The sequence below is a fragment of the Saccopteryx bilineata genome, chromosome 12 (genome assembly GCF_036850765.1).
Source record: "Saccopteryx bilineata isolate mSacBil1 chromosome 12, mSacBil1_pri_phased_curated, whole genome shotgun sequence".
Taxonomy (NCBI): Eukaryota; Metazoa; Chordata; class Mammalia; order Chiroptera; family Emballonuridae; genus Saccopteryx; species Saccopteryx bilineata.
Window position 1 is genome coordinate 7,071,605 of NC_089501.1, and position 24,097 is coordinate 7,095,701.

Consider the following 24,097-nt stretch of genomic DNA (forward strand, 5'->3'; position numbering starts at 1 on the left):
TTGCTGGGTGGATCCCAGTCAGGGCACATGTGAGAGTCAGTTTCTAACTCCCTTCCTCTCATTGAATTAAAAAAAAATCTTGTACTGAATTGTAATACCTGTTTGAGTACAGGCTCATCAGCTTGAGCATAGGGGCACCAGCTTGAGCATGGGATCATCAAAATAATCCCATGGTCACTGGCTTGAAGGCCAAAGGTCTCTGGCTCGGCTTGAGTCCCCCAATCAAGGCATGTATGAGAAGCAATCAGTGAACAACTACAGTGACACAACTACAAGTTGATGCTTCACTGGTCTCTCTCTCTCTTGCAAACAATAACATTATTTTAAAGATTAATATTAAACTAGAATTTCATTTTAAAAAACTGGCCCTAATTTGTCTTTCTGATTCATCTCTAATTTTGGATTCTGGAAGTGTGAAAAACTCAATGTATACAGGACTTAGGGTGCAAAGAGAAAACCTAAAGTAATATAGAGGCATCGAAAATCTAGTATTAAAACTCTAAATTAGCCTGACCAGGCGGTGGTGCAGAGGATAGAGCGTCGGAATGGGATGCGGAGGACCCAGGTTCAAGACCCCGAGGTCACCAGCTTGAGCGCAGGCTCATCTAGTTTGAGCAAAGCTCACCAGCTTGGACCCAAGGTTACTGGCTTGAGCAAGGGGTTACTCACTCTGCTGTAGCCCCACGGTCAAGGCACATATGAGAAAGCAATCAATGAACAACTAAAGTGCCACAATGAAAAACTGATAATTGATGCCTCTGCATTCCTGTCTGTCTGTCCCTATCTATCCCTCTCTCTCTCATTCTCTCTGTAAAAAAAGAAATTAAAAAAATAATCTACTCTAAAAAAAAAACTCCAAAAAGATCTTTACAATGTCTATAGCAAATGAAGCTGCTTTTGACATTTTTCTTTTAAAAAATGGCCTAAAAACTGTGTTAGGCCAGGAAGATGGGACTGAGTAGGGAAGAACAAGAATCATAAGTCCTTTAGAAACAAATCATGACTTTAATGAAAGTATGGACCCAGGAGATAAATACTACGTAAACTAATAACCATAGTACAAGGTACTAATAAACAGCAATTTAAGAGGAAGGTGAGATTATTCTATCCAGTGGTACCCTGAGATATCAATTTAATTTGTTCTGTAACCGAGCTTGAAAGTCAGTCACTTGTATATCAAACTGCCGATACTGGACCGTGTGCCAACGTGCTAACTAGCTGCAGCTTCCTGAATCATGACTTGTATCTCGGAATTTCGCTCGGATCTCTAACAAAAATACGGACCAAGTCGCAGCTCTTATCTTTAAAAAATTCGTATGTTGGTCTGTTTGTATCTCAAGGTACCGCTGTACTTAGGTAATTCACAGAAGAAGGGAAGATAGATGGCCAAAAGTATTTTGTGGAGATGCAACACTACCAGCAAAAAGACAGAATAGGAGACTGAGAGAAGTTACTGAAGAACAAAATATGATTTTCTTTACCTATAATACAGTGTGTCTGTAAAGTTATGGTGCACTTTTGACTGGTCAAAGGAAAGCAACAAAAGACGATAGAAATGTGAAATCTGCACCAAATAAAAGGAAAACCCTCCCAGTTTCTGTAGGATGATGTGGCAGCATGTGCGCACACGCAGATGATGATGTAACACCGTGTATACAGCAGAGCAGCCCACGGCCATGCCAGTCGAGATGCGGACGGTACAAAGTTCAGTGTGTTCTGTTGCTTGCTAAATTCGAATCTGTGACCAAAGTGCAACGTGAATATCGGCACGTTTATAACCAAGCGCCACCACATAGGAATAACATTACTCGGTGGGATGAACAGTTGAAGGAAACCAGCAGTTTGGTGAAGAAACCCTATTCTGGTAGGCCAAAAATCAGTGACAAGTCTGTAGAGGCTATACGGGATAGCTACCTAAGGAGCCCTAAAAAATCTGTGCGTGAGCCCACATCGAACTGCACTGAATAGGTATGAAACTGGGAGAGTTTTCCTTTTATTTGGTGCAGATCTCACATTTCTATCGTCTTTTGTTGCTTTCCTGTGACCAGTCAAAAGTGCACCATGACTTTACGGACACACTGTATAAAGACTGAGAGGAATAGGGGAAACTAAGAAGGTAAATTAAGACCAAACAGTAGAAAGTTTTGAATGCTGGGTTAACTATTGATAGTTTAGATTTTATTTATAGGCAACATTTAATGTTTTTGAGTGTGCAAAGAGGCAAAGGCCTTGGGGTAAGTGGCAGCAGAGTGATGAGTAAAGTGATTGGTTAGGAAGCTACTTCATGTGAACTAAGCCAAATGAGAACTCAAGTCATGAACTGAGGTACGTGAACTGGAAGACCCCATAGACGTAAAATGGACAGAAGTTAGCATGCTGGTAGATGTGACAAACTGGGGGTGCTGGTAGGAGGTAAGGGGAACTAACAGTAGGGTTGAGGTTTTAGGCCTGGGTAACTGGAAGTTTAATGGCAATCCTGATAGAAATGGCCAGAGAGGCCCTGGCCGGTTGGCTCAGCGGTAGAGTGTCGGCCTAGCGTGCGGAGGACCCGGGTTCGATTCCCGGCCAGGGCACACAGGAGAAGCGCCCATTTGCTTCTCCACCCCTCCGCCGCACTTTCCTCTCTGTCTCTCTCTTCCCCTCCCGCAGCCAAGGCTCCATTGGAGCAAAGATGGCCCGGGCGCTGGGGATGGCTCTGTGGCCTCTGCCTCAGGCGCTAGAGTGGCTCTGGTCGCAATATGGCGACGCCCAGGATGGGCAGAGCATCGCCCCCTGGGGGGCAGAGCGTAGCCCCCGGTGGGCGTGCCGGGTGGATCCCGGTCGGGCACATGCGGGAGTCTGTCTGACTGTCTCTCCCTGTTTCCAGCTTCAGAAAAATGAAAAAAAAAAAAAGAAATGGCCAGAGAAAGAAGAAAAGCAGTGCAATTTGGAAGTAAAAATAAGTTGAATTCTTTTATTTTTGTTTTTTCTCACTAATACGGGCAAGCAATTGCTTTGTAACTCAGGTAAGACATAAGCCATGAGCAGGTGAAAGTAAACAGACTGAGGAGGAAGTTATTTGAAGACTGCTATTGGCAGACAACTGAATTAGTCCACAATAAGAAATAATCAACTCTACTACTCTCATATTGATTTCTGATCAGCTATCATTTATTTTTAAAACTGGGGACTGTACAGGCTGAAAGTAAAGACATCCATGTGACTTATTAAGCCCATGTGACACTAGGGGAACTTCTAGTTATGGAATGAGAAGGTATTGCCTTGGAGGAGAAAAATATACTACCTGTCTTTTTGCCATTTATTGAAGAAAGTAATATTTATGCATTTCTTGAAAGCACATTTAACAGAACCACAGACTCGCTCTATGATGCAAAAACATCTAATATTCTAATAAGCTGAAAGAAAATCAATGAAAATTTCAATTCTAAGTATCAAAAACATTGTTTATAAATATGAAGGGGAAAAATCTGTTTCAAACACTCAGAAAATTGGCTGGATGGCAGGAATCTTGTGTCTGTTTGGAATCACAATTATGCTGCAGCAGAAAAACAGACCAAGGTGTCTTCCAGGTCTCAGTAATTTAGGGAGGAGTGACACTCATAACCTGAGAGTTATTCTGGTTATGAGGATCATCTGTAAGACTGTACCCTCTTTAAGATAAAAGCCATTAAATACCTTTCAAAGCACTGTATGAAGCACCCAGGAGCTTTTAGAGCATCTCAGTGATAGCAAGTCAAATATAGGGCAAAACAAACCTTCTCTGACCCATTCTCAAAACGCCTCTGGCCTTACCTGGCTGCTGCCTTGCTGAGGAGCCCAGCCCATCTACTTTCCAGACTCTCCAACTGTCCAGTGATTTTTTCTCTATCAGCCAGTTCAGCTGACTGGGCTATTCTGCCTCCTTCTGCTTGAAGCATGTCTACAGTGGCCTTTCGATCATCCAAGGGTCGCTGGAGCAGCTATCGTACACATGATTAAAAAGAATGAAAAGTGATAACATGGGGTCGGTCACTTTAAAATTCACAATAAGAATAAAAAACAAGTCCCCAATCCCCACCCCACCAAATACTAACCTTAACTTTTTTCACCTTGAGGCAAAAACATAAGATGTACAGCACATTTCCTACCATCCACGGAAACTTTTCATACATTTAAGTTTTTAAATGGAGCAGTGACTCCCATCATTCCGTGACTAACAGGAAACTTACTTTGAACCAGGAGAAAAATGCACTGAAATAAAAATTAACACCCTCCCGATATTTAGATAGACTTTTCTTTATACATAAAATTATATAAATGCATTGTTTAAAATTCTGCTGACCCTAAAACACCAAAAACCTCGTAAGCTAAAGCTGTGGCTAAAACATTGAAATAGGATACTTAAGTATCCTATTAAGTCAAAGTGTTCAGTCCAATACATGCCACAGTAAACTAGTGCATTAAAGATAGTAAAAATAAATGTCTACCTTTCTCTTTCAGGATCACACAAAGTATGTGAGGATTCTACTAAAACTGAACAAACTTCTTAAAGTGTAAGCGAATGGGTTGTCTGCCACTCCCTGCGGCTGTTAAGAGTTCACTGTCCCAACATTCTCACCTTCTGTTCTTGGATCTGTGCTTTCACACTTTATGCTCAGCAGCCGCCGCGGGTCTGTCGGAAGGGCTCGCTCGGCGCGGCCCGCTCCCCCGCGCCTTGCTGCGCACCCCGAGGGCCAGGGTTGCCTCACCGCTGGCTGGCTGGCAGGTGGCTCCGGGCCGCGCCGGCCTCGGGTCCCGCGCTCCGGAAGTTAGTTTGTCCCTCCGGCAGCTGAGTCTCGCGTGCTATGGTTGCCGCCTCCCCCGCCGCCGCCAGTACCCGGGCCGCAGCCGCCGCGCCGTGGGCTGCACGTCAAGCAGCCGCCTCTATTCGCCGCCTCCCCCGCTGCCGCCGCCGGCCCCGCCGATCTCCCGGCCCACAGCGGTCACGGTCCGGCAAGCAAACTTCTGGCTGGGAACAAAAGGCGCCGTTTGCCCGCGGCTCGCTGGAAGGGCCGGGCTGGCGGGCAGCTCTTCTCGCCCTCCCCGCACCGCCTCGCCGCAGCCGCGCCGGGCGGGCAGCTCCCCTGGAACCCCGGGAGCCACGCAGAGCTCAGGGGAGGAGGGCGGACAGGGAGCGGAGCGGGGGCAGGAAAAAGGAGAGACCCGAGCGGACAGGGAGGGGATTGGAGGCTGAGGCACCGGGGGAGGGGCTTCTGCGCGGTTCGGTGAGAGAGAGTTCCCGGGCGCCAGCCGCTCGGCTCAGCAAGCCACGCCCCCGCGGCCCTCAGGCCGCAGGGAAAGCCCCGCCCCCGGGAAGGCGAAGGAGGGGAGCCGCACCACACGAGTCTCGCCAAGCAGCGCAAATCCCCTGACAAGGGAGAGTCCCGCCCTCTTCTCCCCCCACCCCTGGCCCAGCTTCCCCTCAGACCCCGTTGTGTTCCATCCTGTGCCACCCAGGTCAGGCAGGGCAGCCTTGGTTTTTAAATAGGAGATTTTTGGTGCTCAGTGCTCAGGTAGGGGGAAGGGATAGGTGGGAATTTCTATTCTGATACAAAGGGATAAATTGATATCTCACACCACTTTCCCACAGCTGGACATGAATTCATATATATTTCTAAACTGCTGTCTAGCCCAAAGATCTGCAGATCTTTTTGTTCACCTACCTTCAGGCATTCTATCTGCTTTTCAGGCTCTTTAGTACTCATGAAAGTCTCTGTAGGTGGAATACTCCCTTCTGTTTCCTTCAGCCATTTCTGGAAGGTCCTAACTAGCTTCCGGAATTCATCCAATTGCTCCTGGCAAGATGATACATCTTCCCCTCAGTTAATGAAGAGGTTTTGTTACTTGCCAGACTAAGCTGTGTAAAGAAGTCAACGCAAACGAAAACTAAGTTCATTCTGAGACAATGGCATCAGTTTCCTAACAGGGCCTTCCCATCATCTTTGCCACAGCAGCTTTGGCTGAACAACCACGTGTAATGTAGGAGAGCATCAGAGTGAGGAATCTGTTGCCCTTGTTTGGACATTTCTGGGGAAAGGAGTCTTCAATCTTACTCAAGCTAGAGTGAAAGTGAGAAAAACTAAAGGGAGCCTGCTATTTAGGTATTCAGATACAACGGAAAGGATGCTGGCTTTGGATCTTATGTCCAGCTCTGCTACTTTTTAGGCAGTTGACTCTTTCAAGGCCTAATTCAAATGCTAATTCCTTTAGCAAGGAAGATGTTAAAACAGAGGCTCTGTGAAGTTAGAGTAAGTATACTCACAAATAACAAAAATCAAGAAAAGAGAAATCAATTTGGAACTCAAGTTTTGGAAATGGCCAGCCACATCTATCAGACTTCAAGCCAGAGCTAAAAGGCCTTAGCATAGGGGAAGAAAAATAAAGCCTTCTTGGCGTTTGTCCCCATCTTCTCCCCTCCCCTAAATTACCTACCTGCATTGGTTTGAGCAACTACTTTCCTCTAGTCATTAAGACCGTCATCTGCTAAATCAATATTATATATATCGGAGGTAATCAACCTGGTCGCTACTACCCACTAGTGGGCGTTCCAGCTTTCATGGTGGGTGGTAGCAGAGCAACCAAAGTATTATATAAATAAAAAGATAGATTTAACTATAGTAAGTTGTTTTATAAAGATTTAGTCTGCCAAACTTAGCAAAAGTCCGACATAAAGTACTTGGTAAGTAATGATTATTATATGCTTTCACTTGCTGTAACTCTGCTTTATAAATTTTATAAAGTAAAGTGACTTCCCTACTTTATAAATCACCATTACTGTGGAACCGGTGGGCAGTTAGAAAATTTTACTACTAACAGAAATACAAAAGTGGGTGGTAGGTATAAAAAGGTTGACTACCCCTGATACATATGGCTAAACCAAGAGAAGAAATCTTAACAAGCTCTTAGATCCACATGAGGCTTTCTAATGAAAAAATCATGGTTTTACAGCAGTGAGCTGATAACCCGAAACTGGCCACCTTTGTCACATCCCCATGTATGCCTTAAAAAAAGAGAGAGAACCCACACACTCCTCCGAAACAGCAACTTAAATGTGGTCAAAACAAGCAGGCTTATTGCCAATATAACCCTCAACTATGTCTGGGAAGTCTCCAACTTTTCTCTTTATTTCAAATCCTGCCATAATCCTATTTGCTGCCCCAAATTTGATCTGTTTGGTCCAGGTGACCTAAGCTTTTTATAGTACAGAGAGGTAACTGAGCCCCATTACTGAAAAAAAACAAAACACCAAACTCACTATTTAGTAACAGAAAAACCACTAAACATAAAGTAGATTGAATAGCTTTGGTTGAAAGAGGCACTCTCCAAATCTCCTATGACTCCATAGTAGAGTTCTTAGTATCATATATTCTAGTGATTAATGGTGAGATAATCATTTCACTCAACAGCAAGAAAAAAACTAGCTCCCCGACACTGACCCACATATATGAGAACTCACCTTTCTTTAACTATCTTCTGTAGCTCTGTGAAGTCCTTTTTGAGGTTCAGTATCCTGTCCTGGTGCTGAGAAAGGTCCAGTGCAGAGCCACAGGAGCTCAGTTCCGAGACCAGGTGCTCGAGAGTATCAAGGTTCTCCTGTTGGCCTTCCATTTCCAAATTGAGCTCCTGTCAAACAAACAGGAAATATATTAACTTCTCTGAAATATATTAGTCAACTGCCTAAAAAGTAGCAGAGCTGGACTTAAGATCCAAAGCCTGCATTCATTCCACTGTCTCTGAGTACCTAAAATATATTAACAGGAAATATATTAACCCTTAAAAATAAGTACACACTAAAAGATGAAAGAAGCTAGGCAGCATAAGGGAATGAAAAGAATGGAGGTTTTGGAATCAAAAAGACCTGAAATTCAATGGTAGTTTTGCCTCTTACTGGCTTGTGATCTTAGGCCATTACACCTCTCCAAGCTTCTACAGTCTACCTCTTCTTCCAAAAACCAGGCAAACACTCTCTCCACTATTATTTAAAATTGCATTGAAGATGTTAGGCAAGAGAAAACAATTTGTGGCAGAAAAATTGAAAGAGATAAAACTACATTTTCACATTACATGAAAGTGTACTTGCAAAACCCAAAAGAATCAAAAATACAAATAAATCAAACAATGAAGTAATTCAATAAATAAGGTATCAGAACATAAAACTAACATATAAAAATCAAGTGTGAAGACTTCATACAATAGCCACACAAAAGGTACAATTTCAGGAATGAGCTAATAAGAAACATAAAATCTTTATGAGTAAAACAGTCTGCAACATACAAAAGCAGACTGAATAAATGGAAAGGTGTCCATAAAAATGTGTATTTACATATACATGTATGTATGTATGTATAGGTAAATTTAATATGACCCAAATAAAAATATCAATTTTTTTATAGAATAAAGTTGATTCATAAAGTTCATATTTTTATAGCTATGAAAAATCCTGAAGGAAAAAAATAAGAATGAGAGCATATAGATATTAAAACATACCTTAAAGTTCTGGTAATTAATAATAGTGTACTATAGTAAATGAATAGAAAGGCTAATGAAACAGAATGGGCAGCCATTCCAGAGCACAGGTTGGCTGGCTATATATTATGACCCAGCAATTCCACTGCTGGATGTATGTATCTATGTTTGGTAGATAATACTCTTCACCAAATATTCCTACTTCCATGCCTTCTAGTTACTTGGCAGGATTACATATCAGTCAGTCAGCTGCGGGCAAGTAAAGCTTGCTTCAATTAACAAAATGTATATGATATTCTTTCTTCCTAGTGAAGCAATAATCATAAAAACATGTCAGGATGAAGTTTTCATCAACTTGCATCCCTGAGTGACTATGATGAGCTAAGTATTCTTCTGATACTGAACATGTATTATGAGTGAAAAATTAGGCTATGTTTTTAAAAAATGGACAAACAATATCTAGTTTGCAGGATGGTTGTGATAATTCTTTTAAGATAACTTTACGGTAAAGTTTCCAGTACACTGACTGACAACGTATGCGCTCAATAAATGTTGGTCCCCTCCTCGCCCTTGTTTTCCCTTTGTCTTGTCATTTGGCAGGTACGTCCTCACCTGGATCTGCTGGAAGAAATGTGTGAAATCTTGATCTGGCTGATTTCCAGAGGCCAGAATACGACTTTTGTTTTCCATGAATTGCTGCAGCTTGTCAGAGAGATGTTCAAACATCTCTGCTTGGGGCAGGAGCTTCTTCAGAGAGCTCTCCTCTTGCTGCTGTAGACAGAGCTGTTCAAAGCACTGGCTCACCCCCGCCAGCTTGCCCTGCAGTACTGCGGCCGTGGCGCTGTCTGCGGTCTCCATGAACTGGGTCACCATCGCACGGGTGGCCTCCAAGCTGCTCTTCTGCCGAGCAATGTCCTGCTTCCATTTCTGTCATCAAAAAACATGGCTGTCAAGCTCCTGGCTCACTTATTCTAGGAGACCCGAGCCACAGACTAATAAACTTGTAATAACTACATGCTCACCCCCCTCAAGGAGGTTTAGAGTTGCAACGAAGCCTTCAGAGTTCCCTATGTCTCATTCCCCCTAGTACTAGAACCTTTCCACCAAATGACTATGCTGTCACCACTGTTCTTCAAGTTTAACAATGGTTTGGAAATTAGGTAGGAATATCTTCATATGGACTAGTCACTCTAAGTCTCATCATCAGAAGATTCGTAAAAATGAATTCTTCTCCTGTTACTTTCGCAAAGTGATACAATTATGGAACATGGCAAATATACCCTATATGAAACTCTGGTGGTAGAGGTCTCACCATGTTAGTGGCAAGGGCTTCTCAGATGACTCCCAATGAGAGGGATGCCACCTGCTTCTCTTCCAGGTTTTTGTCCACCTCCCGGATGGACTGCAGCAAGCTGTCCGGGCTCTCCTGCACACTCTGAGACTGGGCAATCGCCTTCTGCAGCAGAGCAGAGCGTCCGGCCAGACCACAGGACAGGCTTTGGAAATGGCCAAGTATGGAATCTGGAAAGTCAAAGCCATGAAAAGAGAGAGTGGAGACTATTTTTGTGGTATGCTTTTAAAAAAGAATGTATTTAAATGGCATGTTAATTATAATAATAATAGACATCAAGACAAATAGAAGGAATAAGCTTAAAGGGCATTAGTAGTTGAGCCGAATTCCATAGCATTATGTATTTGGCACCTACTAAGTGCCAGAAATTGTGCTAGAAGCTGAGGACTAAAGACAATCACAGTCAAATCCTGCTTTTTATAAACATAAAAGAGCATAGGCCGAGGAAGGCACATCACAACTCACCGTGAAGACAAAAGCACGAGTGCCTCACACTGGGATTAAGAGTACTAGAGAAGCCTGAAAGAAGAACAATTATTTCTCTCTCATTTCTTTTGGGAGGTCAGGAGACCTCCTTTCCAGCAGAAGTCAGGAGTTTACAAAGCAAGCAACCTCTTGGCCACATCTTGAAGCACAAGCAAGATTTCATTATGTACGGTAAACACTCAATTAATGTTATCAGCTAAGCAACAGAAAAAACTTCAGGGGTAAAGCAATTAAGAAATGTGAAATCTGGCCCTGGCCGGTTTGCTCAGTGGTAGATCGTTGGCCTGGCATGCAGAAGTCCCAGGTTCGATTCCCGGCCAGGGCACACAGGAGAAGCGCCCATCTGCTTCTCCGCCCCTCCCCCTCTCCTTCCTCTCATTCTCTCTGCCCCTCCCGCAGCGAGGCTCCATTGGAGCAAGGATGGCCCGGGCGCTGGGGATGGCTTCTTGGCCTCTGCCCCAGGCGCTAGAGTGGCTCTGGTCACAACAGAGAGACGCCCCGGAGGGGCAGAGCATCACCCCCTGGTGGGCGTGCCGGGTGGATCCCGGTCTGGCGCATGCGGGAGTCTGTCTGACTGTCTCTCCCTGTTTCCAGCTTCAGAAAAATACAAAAAAAAAAAAAAAAAAAAAAAAGAAATGCGAAATTTACTTGGGAAAGGAAAATGTAGGGTGTGGATAGAAGGCAGAATGCCTAGGGAAAAGAGGTTGAAGCCAAACTGCAAAGGCCCTTCAATGACAGAAGAATCAAGTTCATGAGAGGGTAACCTATTCATGTTTATATCCTCAGCACCCAGCTAGGATCAGATACTTACAGAACACAATGGGATCTATTACAGGACAGAGGTACATACTAGGATTTAAGACCGCATTATTCCTGTTGCCACTTCACACCTGTAGTTTCTTGAACACGCTTGTGGTCTGGGGTTGGCTCCCCTTCAATTTCCATGAGGTCACAAGCTGCTTTTTGGAGCTTTTCTACAGGTACTTGGTGCTCAGCCAATTCCTCCTGCAACTGCTGCTTGTCCATGAAAAAGGACAAAAGAAAAACATGTGAGTAATCAAAGCTGGTTCTAGGAATCCAGGACTACTAAGATGCTTTACAAAGTAATTCTCAGCTTATCCACAGCCATAGATACTAGAATAAATTGTTTAGGAATGGGATCTTCTCCCAGGCATCCCAACCCAACAGCAGCTTTTAACCTAAACACCAGTATTTGTTTTACTTTTGGATACTGTAAGCCATACAAAACCACAGCCTGTGTCCCGGCTTACCTTTGTTGTTGCAAGCTGCTGCTGCAGGACCCCAGGGTCAGAGGCAACAGTATCTGAGAGGAGCTTCTCCACATTGGCCTGGCAAGCCTGCATCCAGGCCTGCAGGCTGCCAGCACTGCTCTGGAACTGCCGGTAATGGCCTAGCAGCATGTTCAGGTGAGTACCGAATCGTGTACACTGCCAGAGAGGAGGGAAAGCAAGCTTAAGCAAGGCCCGGCAAAAGGCAGCAGCTGCCTAGGCCGAGTCCAAAGAGAGACCCGGCTTTGTTACAGGGAACTCACCATAACTACAGTTAGAAGTAGTACCGAGGCCTCCATGGATAGAGGGGTAGCAACGACCTTTTATGAGTGAGTTCCTTGCTGCTTGATTCTACTATTCACCTCAACTTTATTACATACAAGAGAAGATTTAGTGAGTTGGATGACAAACCACCAAAGTATTCAATAATATACATCAGGTTGCAGGCAGAAATGGCATTAAGAGGTACAAAAGTGTTCCTTTTCAAGGGTTAAGAGGTATTGGTACAAAGCACAATAAAGGTGAGAAGAACTCACTAGGCTCTATACCTGAGGAGCTAAACAGAGGTCTTCGATAGGAGTGAAAATAAGGATTAACCCTAGATGCTCTGTCCAGGAACACAGACTGCGTACGTGGTGTAAGCTTCCCCTGTGCTATGTCTCTCGGGAGCTGTGTCTGCTGGCCAAGATACAAGAGGTGAGCACCTCCACCTTCATCACCAGAGTGAGACATACCCAGTATGGCTAGGATCAGGCATCAGCCCATAGGCCTCCACATTTTACATTTTTGCACAGCTCAAAAAGACATTCTGCCTGTAGTCTATATACAGATGAGCTCACTCACTGTGTTGTGAGGTTTCTAAGCCTCAGAAACCACCCACAGTACTGTGGGGGCTGCCACGATCGTTGACCCAGAGGCTGCCAGAGCCTCTTCCATACCTTTGAATGGAGAACAGTGTATCTCCCTGTTGCATCCTTCAGCTTGTCCTTCACTAAGGTTCCAGTTGCTGATGGTTCTCTGCCTTCCTCAAAGCTGTTTTCAGTGTCCAACACTTTCTGTCCTGAGATAGTCACAAATCTCAAGTCTCCTCTGTGGGAAATGACGTCCTCTGAGAAGTTGCCCTGCCGCTTGAGGAGGGAGGGAAGGGCCTCGGGGCTGCTGCCTCCCTGGTGCATGCTCTCCAGCTCCTTTTCAGACTGTTCCAGCCAGTTTTCAAACTCCTGATGGTCCTGCAGAAACCTCTGCAGCTCACCCCGTGGCGTCTGCACCTGCTTCAGCTCTGCCTCAGACTGGGCCAGGGAAGTAGCGTAGCGTTCCTTTAGCTCTCCTAGCTTTTCCTGCAGCGTCTGTCGCTCCTCAGGTGTGAGATTGTCGCCATGCTGGTCCAGAAAGGCCTGAGCTGATTGGGTGGCCAGGATAAAATTTTGCTGCTGAGACAGCAATTCTTGGTGTCAGGCTTGGCAAAAAATCCCCCAAACAAAAGATAATCAGTACAGACACCACAATAATTTGATTATAACTAGAGGTGAAACAGAAATGCATAGACCACATTTATAGATGCTCAGAAATCACTAATCTCTTTCTCTCTAAGCATGATGCCATATGCCAATTCCAGCTGAACTAACACATATAGAAACATACTTCTTAAACATATTTTATATGTATTATCTTATCTGACTTGTGGCACAATATGCAATGTGGGAAGACAATATAATATCAATATTAAAGATAGGGTTAAGTGAATACCAAAAAGACACACTACTGATAAAGGTCATGCAGATAGTTAAGGGATGAACTCCTGACCTGACTCTCTTCACTAAACTACCTAAGTCAAAGAGAAGGTACAAATTGCCAACTAATAGTTACCTAAATTAATGGAAGAGGAGAATAAGCTGGGTGAGCCACACATGGGACAATATAAAAACTGCAAATTCTTAGCTGGGACTTCTCAATCAATTATCAGTGAAGACAATTACTTATGTCCCTATCAGGAAAGATCTAGGAAAATTAATTTGTTAGTAAAAAATTTATATATTAGAGTAAATAGTGTTTCTGGACAGAACAGGTCATTTGTATGTGCTATCTCCATGTGTTTCTATGTGGACCTTCTTTCTATTCCAATGGAATACAAGTGAAAGGAGAACAGTAATGGTTGTTTTTTTGTTTGTTTATTTCTTTACAGAGACAGAGAGGGAGTCAGAGAGAGGGATAGACAGACAGGAATGGAGAGAGAAGAGAAGCATCAATCATCAGTTTTTCATTGTGGCACTTTTAGTTGGTCACTGATTGCTTTCTCATATGTGCCTTGACTATGGGGCTACAGCAGACCGAGTAACCCCTTGCTCAAGCCAGCGACCTTGGGTCCAAGCTGGTGAGCTTTGCTCAAGCCAGATAAGCCCTGCTCACGCTGGCGACCTCGGGGTCTCGAACATGGGTCCTCCGCATCCTAGTCCGACGCTCTATCCGCTGCGCCACCGCCTGGTCAGGCAAGTAGTGGTTGTTTTTACAATGTTCTTTTCGAGTCTAACAAAAGTCAGTGGGAGCTCAAGTCAGTGTGCCTAAATATCTATGCTGTTTATGCAACTACTGAGAGAAGGACTATTGCCTACTTTTCTTCCGGATATTATCCAATTTTAGCCTGTACCAAGAGCAATCCGATAGCCTCAGATTCCAATATCCTCTTAGGGAAGCGGGGGGTGACAAATATATATATATATCCTGCTCCTATCCATAGATAGCAGGGAGCGTATAGTACCATATAGCCTATCTGTATAACATCCAGATGTCTCCTTCTCATCCTCTAAACCAGGGGTCCCCAAACTACGGCCCACGGGCCACATGCAGCCCCCTGAGGCCATTTATCCGGCCCCCGCCGCACTTCCGGAAGGGGCACCTCTTTCATTGGTGGTCAGTGAGAGAGCACAGGATGCATCCTGTGTGCTGTATGTGGTGGCGCCACAAAGCACAGCGATGCGGGACGCACACGTCAGGGCTCCGGAAGCACGTCGTATCACTTGTCACGGCTCGCAGTGACAAGTATGGAACCAGACACTGACCATCTCATTAGCCAAAAGCAGGCCCATAGTTCCCATTGAAATACTGGTCAGTTTGTTGATTTAAATTTACCTGTTCTTTATTTTAAATATTGTATTTGTTCCTGTTTTGTTTTTTTACTTTAAAATAAGATATGTGCAGTGTGCTTAGGGATTTGTTCATAGTTTTTTTATAGTCTGGCCCTCCAACGGTCTGAGGGACAGTGAACTGGCCCCCTGTGTAAAAAGTTTGGGGACCCCTGCTCTAAACCATCCACCCATCAGTACGGCAGTTTCCTTCCTAGAATGGAGATAGCCCTGGGCAAGCTGACTGCTGCCAGCAGGAGGTGTCAGGAAGGTTCCCATGACAGCAGAACCATCTCTGCTCTGTGCTGTTACAAGAGTGCCAGGGCTCAGGGGGGACACAACACAATGAATCTTCCAAGCACAGAAGCATGCCAGAGGCAGAAATCCTATTAGTACACGATAAGGCAATGGACCACACAAGCTGTTCAATGAAGCACTCCAGCTAAACCAGATTTGCTTTGCTAGAAAGATATCACTACTACAACATGTGATCTATGTGTTTTTAAGTGCCTTGAATATATAATATAAGCATCCCTCAATCATGTAATACAATGTACCTGCGCATGTCAGTTAATGTCCCAGGAGACACTTTATCTGGTTGGTTCACTGGTTAATCTCTACTGCCTGTCATATAGCAGGTGGTTAATATTTGCTAAATGAATGAATAAATGAGTACAGATACATAGTAAGAAATGGTTTCATGCGTGCAATAGGGAACCATTAAAAGGGTATAGCATGTTAGAAAGATCCCTTCAGTGTGGGGGATGGATTGGAGGAGAAAAGCCAACAGGAAAGGAGACCAGTAGAAGATGACTTGATAGCAGTCGGAACTACAATAACATCTCACTGGAGACAAAGCAGTGTGGCTGCTGTGAAAGAGAGATAAGCAACATGGGGTTTGATGACTGATGCGATATGGGGCAGTGAGGCAGGGAAAGGAGTCTAAGATGAGGTCTAATGCAGGCAGTGATGGGCATACAGGAAGGAGAACGTGTTTGATCAGGGAGGGGCAGTATAGGAAACAGGAGTTCCACTTGTCAGTTTGAGGCGCTTGTGATTCCAAGTCACTGATAGAGGTTTATACACTGGCTTGAATCTCAGCACAGGCATTTGGGCTGGAGACAAATATACACATGTAATTATTTAGTATAAATGATAACTGAAATGTCATAAATGGACAAGACTAGAAAAGTATATTCTGAAAGATGAGAGGAGGCCTAGCACACTAGTAGAAAGCACAACAGCACTAGAAAGGGGGCCTAGGAGAAAGATTATGAAGGGCAGAGCAGTGCTGTGCAAAGTAAGGGGCAGAGTACTGCAAGGTGAGCGCCCAACAGTGACAAAGCTGCAGAGACATCAAAGAGATAAACTGAACAGCTCACTGGATCTATGAGCAAGGTTATGGTAAGTTGTCCAGGGCAGAAGAGAGTCCCCAGCACAGTGAGGACAAACTAACACCCTCACCTTCATCTTCTCACATCGCTTGTCCAGTTTCTCTGCGGTGTGGTTCACTCCCATGTGACCATCAGTGGTATCCAAGTCTCCTTTCTCCAGGCTAGCTCCTGACAGCCGCTCCATCTGTCCAGCAGGGGAGCCCACTGAGGCCATCCAATCCAAGAGAGCATCCATCTGACTTCTGTTTTCAGCCAGCTCCTTTACTGCCTTGCTCTGAAGCCACAGAGGGAGCCCAGTGGGAAGGCCATAGATACTCAGCAATTACAGGGTACAGGTTAAGTCAAGAGGGAAGTTTTTATGCTAAAGAAAAAGAGAAGCTCCAAGACATGGTGAAATCAGTCACTGACCCACAAAAAAGAACAAGCATCTAAATCTATTGAAAAAAAGAATTATTTAAAATTATCTCTAGATTTTCTCTATACCTTACTGTTTTAAAAGGTAGAGTGGGAGGGAGAAAATCCCAGGATTTTATTAAAAGGCTTCATTTTATTAGGAGGCGATTTAGTCCTGGCACCCAGCAAGGTCTCACAGCATCCTTTCTAGGTATGCAAGTGATACACTGCCTCCCAGGGTACGAGCGAACACAGTCACACTCAACTCCCTGGCTGCTCCTCCCTAAGGGAAATAGTCTCCTGCTATCCCTTTCTCTGCCAAAAGAGCATTAAGTTCTGAAACTATTTTCTGACTCTTCAAGTATTTTAATTGATTGAAAAGATATGCCGGCCCTGGCCGGTTGGCTCAGCGGTAGAGCGTCGGCCTGGCGTGTGGGGGACCCGAGTTCAATTCCCGGCCAGGGCACATAGGAGAAGCGCCCATTTGCTTCTCCACCCCCCCTCCTTCCTCTCTGTCTCTCTCTTCCCCTCCCGCAGCCAAGGCTCTATTGGAGCAAAGATGGCCCGGGCGCTGGGGATCCTCCTTGGCCTCTGCCCCAGGCGCTAGAATGGCTCTGGTCGTGGCAGAGCAACGCCCCGGAGGGGCAGAGAATCGCCCCTGGTGTGCGTGCCGGGTGGATCCCAGTCGGGCGCATGCGGGAGTCTGTCTGACTGTCTCTCCCCATTTCCAGCTTCAGAAAAATACAAAAAAAAAAAAAAAAAAAAAAAAGATATGCCACGTGATACATTCATATAGTTCAGAATTCATCTTCAAGTAACTTATTTCTCTTTTCTCTACTTCCCTGTTAGCATCTGAGTCCGTGGCCAGACAAAGGATTCCAATTCAATCTGCCAGTGCCGAGTGGGCCCACAAGACCACCTGAGACCTCCCCTTCTCACAGGGTATCCCAGTGCTGATTCCCACTGAAACCACAGTGGCAGGTGGGGGGGTGGCTTGCAGCCCACGAATACTCCCCATCCCCCAGCACTCTCGAATCACGAGTCTAGATTCCTGGAAGAAATATGACATTTGCATTTTCCTCCTCAGAGTACCTCTTTCTCACTAAATTCTTTCTGACATTTTCCAACTAGAGTACTGAGCACTCAGCAGCCAGATTTTTTTTTGGGGGGGTAGGGGTAATATGAATTTCCTACCAACTATTCCTGACTTAAAATTCTTCAGGATGTTTCTTGTAAAAAATAAAATGTTGGTTCACAGATCTGTTCCTGAAACAGCCCTTGTTCATGAGTCTATGCTCTCTATAAGGCGGTTTCCCCTCATTACCTTTCATTTGTGTAGGTACCAAAACATTTATGGAGAAATAGCAAGTGTCACTGCAGTCTGGTTACCTTCTCAGTCTCTTGCTGTAAGGCTGAGGTCACCACTTCCTCCAGCTCTTTCTGGGCCACCCGCGTCCCTTCCTGGAGAGCCTCATATTGCTCCTTAGCCTGACGAAGTTTTTCCTGAAGAGTTGTCAACTCGTGGGGGCTCATCTTGGTCTGGTTCTCTTCCAGGAGCCCTTCAATGTCTCTAATAACACTGGCAAATGAGGTGGCATGATTCTGAATGTCGTCCTTTAAATCCTTAACACATGAAAACAGGGATGGCAGAGCCTTTGACTTCAGTACACCTAAGACCTCTAACAACACTACGAGGTGGGATGACCTATCTGCAACAGATGTATGTCCCTGACTATAATTGCTTAAGGTTTAGGCCTAAACCAATGCAAATAATAAAAAAAAATTTTTTTCTTTATGCCAGAGGCAGAGAAAGAGAGACAGAGAGGGACAAATAGGAACAGATAAGCAAGAAGGAAGAAAGATGAAAAGCATCAAGCCCTTGTTGTGGCACCTTAGCTGTTCACTGATTCCTTTCTAATATGTGCCTTGACCCAGGGGCTACAGCAGAGAGAACAACCCCTTGCTCAAGCCAGTGACCTTGGGCTCAAGCCAGAGATCTTGGGCTTCTAGCTGATGACCTTTGGGCTCAAGCCAGTGACCATGGGGTCATGTCTATATGATCCTACGCTCAAAATAGCGACGCTGTGCTCAAGCTGGTGAGCCCACGTGCAAGCCGGTGACCTCGGGGTTTTGAACCTGGGCCCTCTGCTTTTCAGTCTGGCGCTCTATCCACTGAGCCACTGACTGGTTAGGCTTCAACATAATATTTAATTAAGAAATGTTCTAATATTCAAAAAAAAATTTTTAAACAGAGACAGAGAGAGTCAGAGAGAGAGAGAGAGAGATAGGAACAGACAGACAGGAACAGAGAGATGAGAAGCATCAATCATTAGTTTTTCGTTGCACATTGAGACACCTTAGTTGTTCATTGATTGCTCTCTCATATGTGCCTTGACCTCAGGCCCTCAGCAGACTGAGTAACCCCTTGCTCGAGCCAGCAACGTTGGGTCCAAGCTGGTGAGCTTTTGCTCAAACCAGATGAGCCCACACTCAAGCCGGTGACCTCAGGGTCTCGAACCTGGGTCCTTCCGCATCCCAGCCCAATGCTCTATCCACTGTGCCACCACCTGGTCAGGCTCTAATATTCAATTTTAAAGCAAAATTTATTTTATTTATTTATTATTATTATTATTTTTTTGTATTTTTCTGAAGCTGGAAACGGGGAGAGACAGTCAGACAGACTCACGCATGCGCCCAACCGGGATCCACCCGGCACGCCCACCAGGGGCGACGCTCTGCCCACCAGGGGGCGATGCTCTGCCCCTCCGGGGCGTCGCTGTGTTGCAACCAGAGCCACTCTAGTGCCTGGGGCGGAGGCCAAGGAGCCATCCCCAGCGCCCGGGCCATCTTTGCTCCAATGGAGCCTTGGCTACGGGAGGGGAAGAGACAGAGAGGAAGGAGGGGGTGGGGAGTGGAGAAGCAAATGGGCGCTTCTCCTATGTGCCCTGGCCGGGAATCGAACTCGGGTCCCCCGCACGCCAGGCCGACGCTCTACAGCTGAGCCAACCAGCCAGGGCCTAAAGCAAAATTTAAATTTCTGACCAAATATTTAGTGAAGACAAAAATGAAGAACCCCATAAACGTGTTGAATATATTTTGACTGTGTAATGAGAGTTGACAACAGGATTCTAGCTGAGTCAAGGCCTGGTTGGTCTTCCATCCTCTCCTTATCCTTACTGCAGCCTGTAAGAACCAGCATGATGTGGGCACCTCTGAGTAGTTTCCAGCCTCATTAGTCACTAATCTTTCTTGTGTTCTTTTCAATCCAACTGAACTAGCTGTCTTTCAGTTCTGGACAGTGAGGGGCTCAATCCCATTCTCACCAACACAGATACACACGCTGCATATTCTCTTCGTCCTCTCACCCTTTCATGCCTTCAACCCTGTGTATCCTTCATTTCTCGGTTTAAGCGACACTTCTTCAAGGTAAACTGTTCTGATATCCCAGACTAGATTGGGTCTCTCTATTATACATTCTTGTAACTTTTCCTTCCTGACATAATTAATAATTACTTATACATTATCATGATTCTATACACACACACACACACACACACACACACACACACACACCTGACCCTTCTACTACATGGTAAGCTTCATGTGAGCAGGGATATTTACCAGCATGTTGGTAGCACTAAGCACTATGCATGATATCTAGTAACCTTTTATAAATATTTGTTGAAGGAATTTAAGAAATGAATTAACCCACACTGTCCTTCAAGTCACTTTGGTTCTTCTGCAAAGCAGAAAGATCCTGCTGGGTGGCTCTGCCTTGGTGGCCCACCAATGCTCTTTCCGCCTGTCCTACCCAGCTGCAAAGATCCTCCAGTTTCTGGTGACAAGTATTTTGTTGTTTCTGCAGGGTCTAATTAAAATGCAAAGGGGCCAAGAGACAATTAATAACTTTCATTCTACGAAAACAAGATAATGCCCTGAAATATAAAACAAGGTTATAGCTCAGGATGACAAAGTTGGTGGGAGATGAGAACAGGAGGAAAGAAAATGGGATTCGATGTCTGGTGTTCTCACATGTGGAGGTACCAACAGGCCACCTTCACGGGGCAACTCCCCCATGCAGCCAGTATTTTTTAGCCCACCAGGAAGATGGGTCGCCTGTTTCCCTGGCATCTGGGTGCGCCCAACACCATGCTGATGGGGCACCCTGACCCCAGGCAGAAATATCTGGGAACACAAGACAGCAGGACGAGAACATTCCTGTCTCACCCTTGATCTACAAGCGTGGCAAATATTTTTCTTTACAAATGGGTCAAGGGAAGGACACTTCAGAGTTGAAAGGCAAGAACTGGCATTTTTTTAAAAAAGTAGAATTATAACATGCAGAGAAAACCCCAAATAAACAGCCGCGCCACACGTCCGGGGCACATGCCGTTGTCTGCAGTGCAGACCGGTGGAAGGGTCTACACAGCTCCTCAAATACCGGCGAGGGCTCTGGTCCAGTCCCTGCGTCACAAGCCGCTGGCGGGCATGGCCAAGTGCTTGTGCGTTCACTGCAGAGCCTTGGAGAAAAGGCGGACTGTGTGGGTGAGCTACGAATATGTTAATTTCCTGGACACTTGGTACACGAGGGAAAGATGAACAGGTCCATGATATGCAAGTGCTCAGGTTTCTCCCTCTGTGACACAGAGGAAGGATTGGTTGTGCCGCTGGTAGGAGGCTGTGCAAGCTCTTCAGGAGCAACGTTACTCAACACAACATCTGGCCTCGTTACTTGCTCAGGCACATCAGGAGAGCAGCAGGACAAGCTCCCTCTGGAGAAGGACACAGCTGGGGGCCGGCCTGATCTCAGGAAGGTCTGGACCAAAAGCTGCCCCCTTTCTAAAGCAAACTCACACTTACACTTTGACTTTTGGTCAAGAGTTGTGCTGAGCTGGCCGCAGCCTCTCTCGGGGACAGTGCGGCCGTGGAGGGAAACGCATCAGGACTTCTGCCTGCAGCAAGAATGCCCAGTGTGGATGACATCCTAGAGCACGTAGGGGAGTTCAACTTCTTCCAGAAGCAAACGTTTTTCCTCCTTGCTCTGCTCTCCGCCGCCTTCGCCCCCATCTATGTGGGCATCGTCTTCCTGGGCTTCACCCACGACCACCGCTGCCGGAGCCCCGGCGTGGCTGAGCTGAGCCGGTGCTGTGGCTGGAGCCCGGCCGGCCGAGGAGCGGAACTTCACACCTTCCCCTACCACTGCCGTAGCTACAAGGTGGACTGGAACCAGAGCGCCCTGGGCTGCATGGACCCGCTGGCCGTCCTGGCCACCAACAAGAGCCACCTGCCGCTGGGCCCCTGTCAGCATGGCTGGGTGTACGACACGCCCGGCTCCTCCATCGTGACTAAGGTGAGGGCCACTTTTCTAAAGGAAGAAGCCAGAACGTCCCAGACATGCACTTTGGACAGAAAACAGTGAAGTCAGGGACAAGGTAAACATCACACCGTCCAGATTCTTATATAGCTCTTAAGAAATTCAGGGTTTCTGACCCAAGGGTATTACACAGAGAGAGAAATGTGCCCAACAAGGCTATACACAGAAAAATTCAATGATGAGAGAGAGGTCAGAGTCACAAGGGGCTTTAAACCCACAGGAAACCACAGGCATGCAGACTATCAGGGGCAGTTACTCTTCAGGAACAGAAATTCAAGAAAAATTCACATCATTGTTGCTATGATGGTAGATGAGATCATTTAGAGAGGATGAGAGAGCCAGGGGAGGATGTCAAGGGGGCAGAATTTTTGGAAACCAAGCTGAGGAGGAGAAACCGGGACTGAAGAATGAGCTGGCCCCAGTGGGGAGAAAAAAGGAGGTGCAGGGGCAGAGGGGGTGTGGAAGTCACAGAAGAATGACCCCATGCAAGCCTCACCTCTGCTGAAGCCAGCCAGGTGGCATTACGCATGCATCTCTGTAATTCTCACATCTCACTGCTTGTTGGGGTCAACTGTTGACGTGACATTGTGTGACCTGACTGTATGTCCCTGAAGACTGTCAGCTCTTTGAGATCAGGTAACGTTAGGGACCCTCTTTTCCTTCTTCTGGTCCAGGGCCCCATAGCAGTGCCCCAAACAAATGACCTCCCAGCCCATGATGGCTAACGCTGACTCCACATCGAGTGAGCCCTTTTACGGCAGAACCCAAAGCTCGGGTCCAGGAGACTGCTCACTGAGCCAGAATTCACACCCCTGTCGAGTTTACCCAATACTCCTAACTTTGCACTTAGAGTTTCAAAAAATGATTTTCCTTGCTCTTCCACCAGTCAGTCCTTTGACTGGATACGCCCTCGGAGCATGTCTAGACACACCACCTCTGGGCTAGCCATTTCCAGTTCCTGCCTTCTCGGACCCAGTCCCCACATCCTCCACTTTCTTGGTCCTCCAGCTCAGAAAGCAGTTGGCCAAACTGACTCTGCTTCCTGAACTGTGAGTGGCCAGAGCTGAACGCGAGCCCCGTGTGACCTCAAAAACTTCACTGTAATGTCACAGTGGACAGGACCGTGCTGGGAACTGTGGGTTGACTGTAACTGAGCATTAAAGCCTTCTGTCTCTGACATCAGGTCTTAGCCAAGGAATCATCCTTGGTTCCTCTCTCCATCGCGCTCCTACAGAAACTTCCGACCCGAGCCCAGCTCACAGAGCCACCCTCTGTCCCTGAGGAATGACCCAGAGCAGTCCAGACGGCCCCTCCTCCCATCACCCCTGGCCCAGCCGATCAGAATCCTCTGCAGACACAGACCCAAGCGGCTCCAGTCCTGATGTGCAGGGGTGCCCATGTCCTCTAGGCAGGTGCACTCTGTGCAGTCTGGCATGTCAGCTCTCCTGCCCTCCAATCTCAGACTCTCAGCTCATTCCATTAAGAAGTCAGCTCTCAGAATGATACACAGATAACATGTCCGCTTTCCCTGAGACGGTCCACATACTCCCACGTCCCACCTCCCACCAGTTCTCACAACTAAAAGGCCTGGAGCCCCCCTGAGCTGACCTGTGGCTCAGACCTGGGTGTTCACCTGCACCCTCTGTGCGGTTTGCTCCCCAGGGTGTCCGTGGGGACTCTCTGGAGAGGAGACCCGCGGCTTCCTGCACAGGGCTGAGTAGAAGTCGGCATTAGAAGGAGAAAATATTCTACATTCCACTGCACGATTTCACAGAATTTTTTTCTTGTGATGAGGGATTTAAAGACCTACTCCGTTAGCAACTTTTCAATATGCAACACAGTATTGTGAATTATAGTCACCACGCTGTACACGACATCCCCACGACTTATTTATTTTATAACTGTGGTTTGTCAGTTTTGACCCCTTTCGCCCATTTCATGCACCCCCATCCCCTCCCTCTGGGAACCACCAATCTGTTCCTTGTATCAGTCAGCTTGTTCTTCCCCGTAGATCCCACATCTACGTGAAATCATAATGCACCTGTCTTTCTGTGTCTGATTTATTTCACTCATTGTAATGTCCCTCAGGTCCCTCCATGTTGTCAGAAATGGCAAGATTTCATTCTCTTTTTACGGCTGAATAATATGCCATTGTATGTGTGTGTATACATATATACATATACACACAACATTTTCTTTGTCCGTTC

At 46.0% G+C, this 24,097-nt stretch overlaps 2 protein-coding genes across 2 annotated transcripts in view; both read right to left on the minus strand.

Annotated features, from left to right (window-relative positions):
* Positions 1-5,818, minus strand: part of LOC136316138 (E3 ubiquitin-protein ligase RNF213-like) — a 51,760-nt gene extending 45,942 nt beyond the window's left edge. The window contains 3 exon segments of the mRNA XM_066247935.1: positions 3,793-3,959; positions 4,598-4,987; positions 5,682-5,818. Of these exon segments, the coding sequence (XP_066104032.1) occupies positions 3,793-3,825 (33 nt within the window). The 5' untranslated portion in view covers positions 3,826-3,959; positions 4,598-4,987; positions 5,682-5,818.
* Positions 5,819-7,480: 1,662 nt separating this feature from the next.
* LOC136316435 (microtubule-actin cross-linking factor 1-like) lies at positions 7,481-20,593 on the minus strand. Its single transcript, XM_066248467.1, has 10 exons — positions 20,549-20,593; positions 17,906-18,139; positions 16,194-16,397; positions 14,975-15,080; positions 12,549-13,054; positions 11,593-11,769; positions 11,212-11,335; positions 9,797-10,005; positions 9,097-9,411; positions 7,481-7,641 (listed from the first exon to the last, which is right to left on the minus strand). The coding sequence occupies exons 1-8, from the start codon at positions 20,591-20,593 to the stop codon at positions 9,818-9,820; spliced, it is 1,584 nt and encodes a 527-aa protein (XP_066104564.1). The 3' UTR covers positions 7,481-7,641; positions 9,097-9,411; positions 9,797-9,817.
* Positions 20,594-24,097: the final 3,504 nt, after the last annotated feature.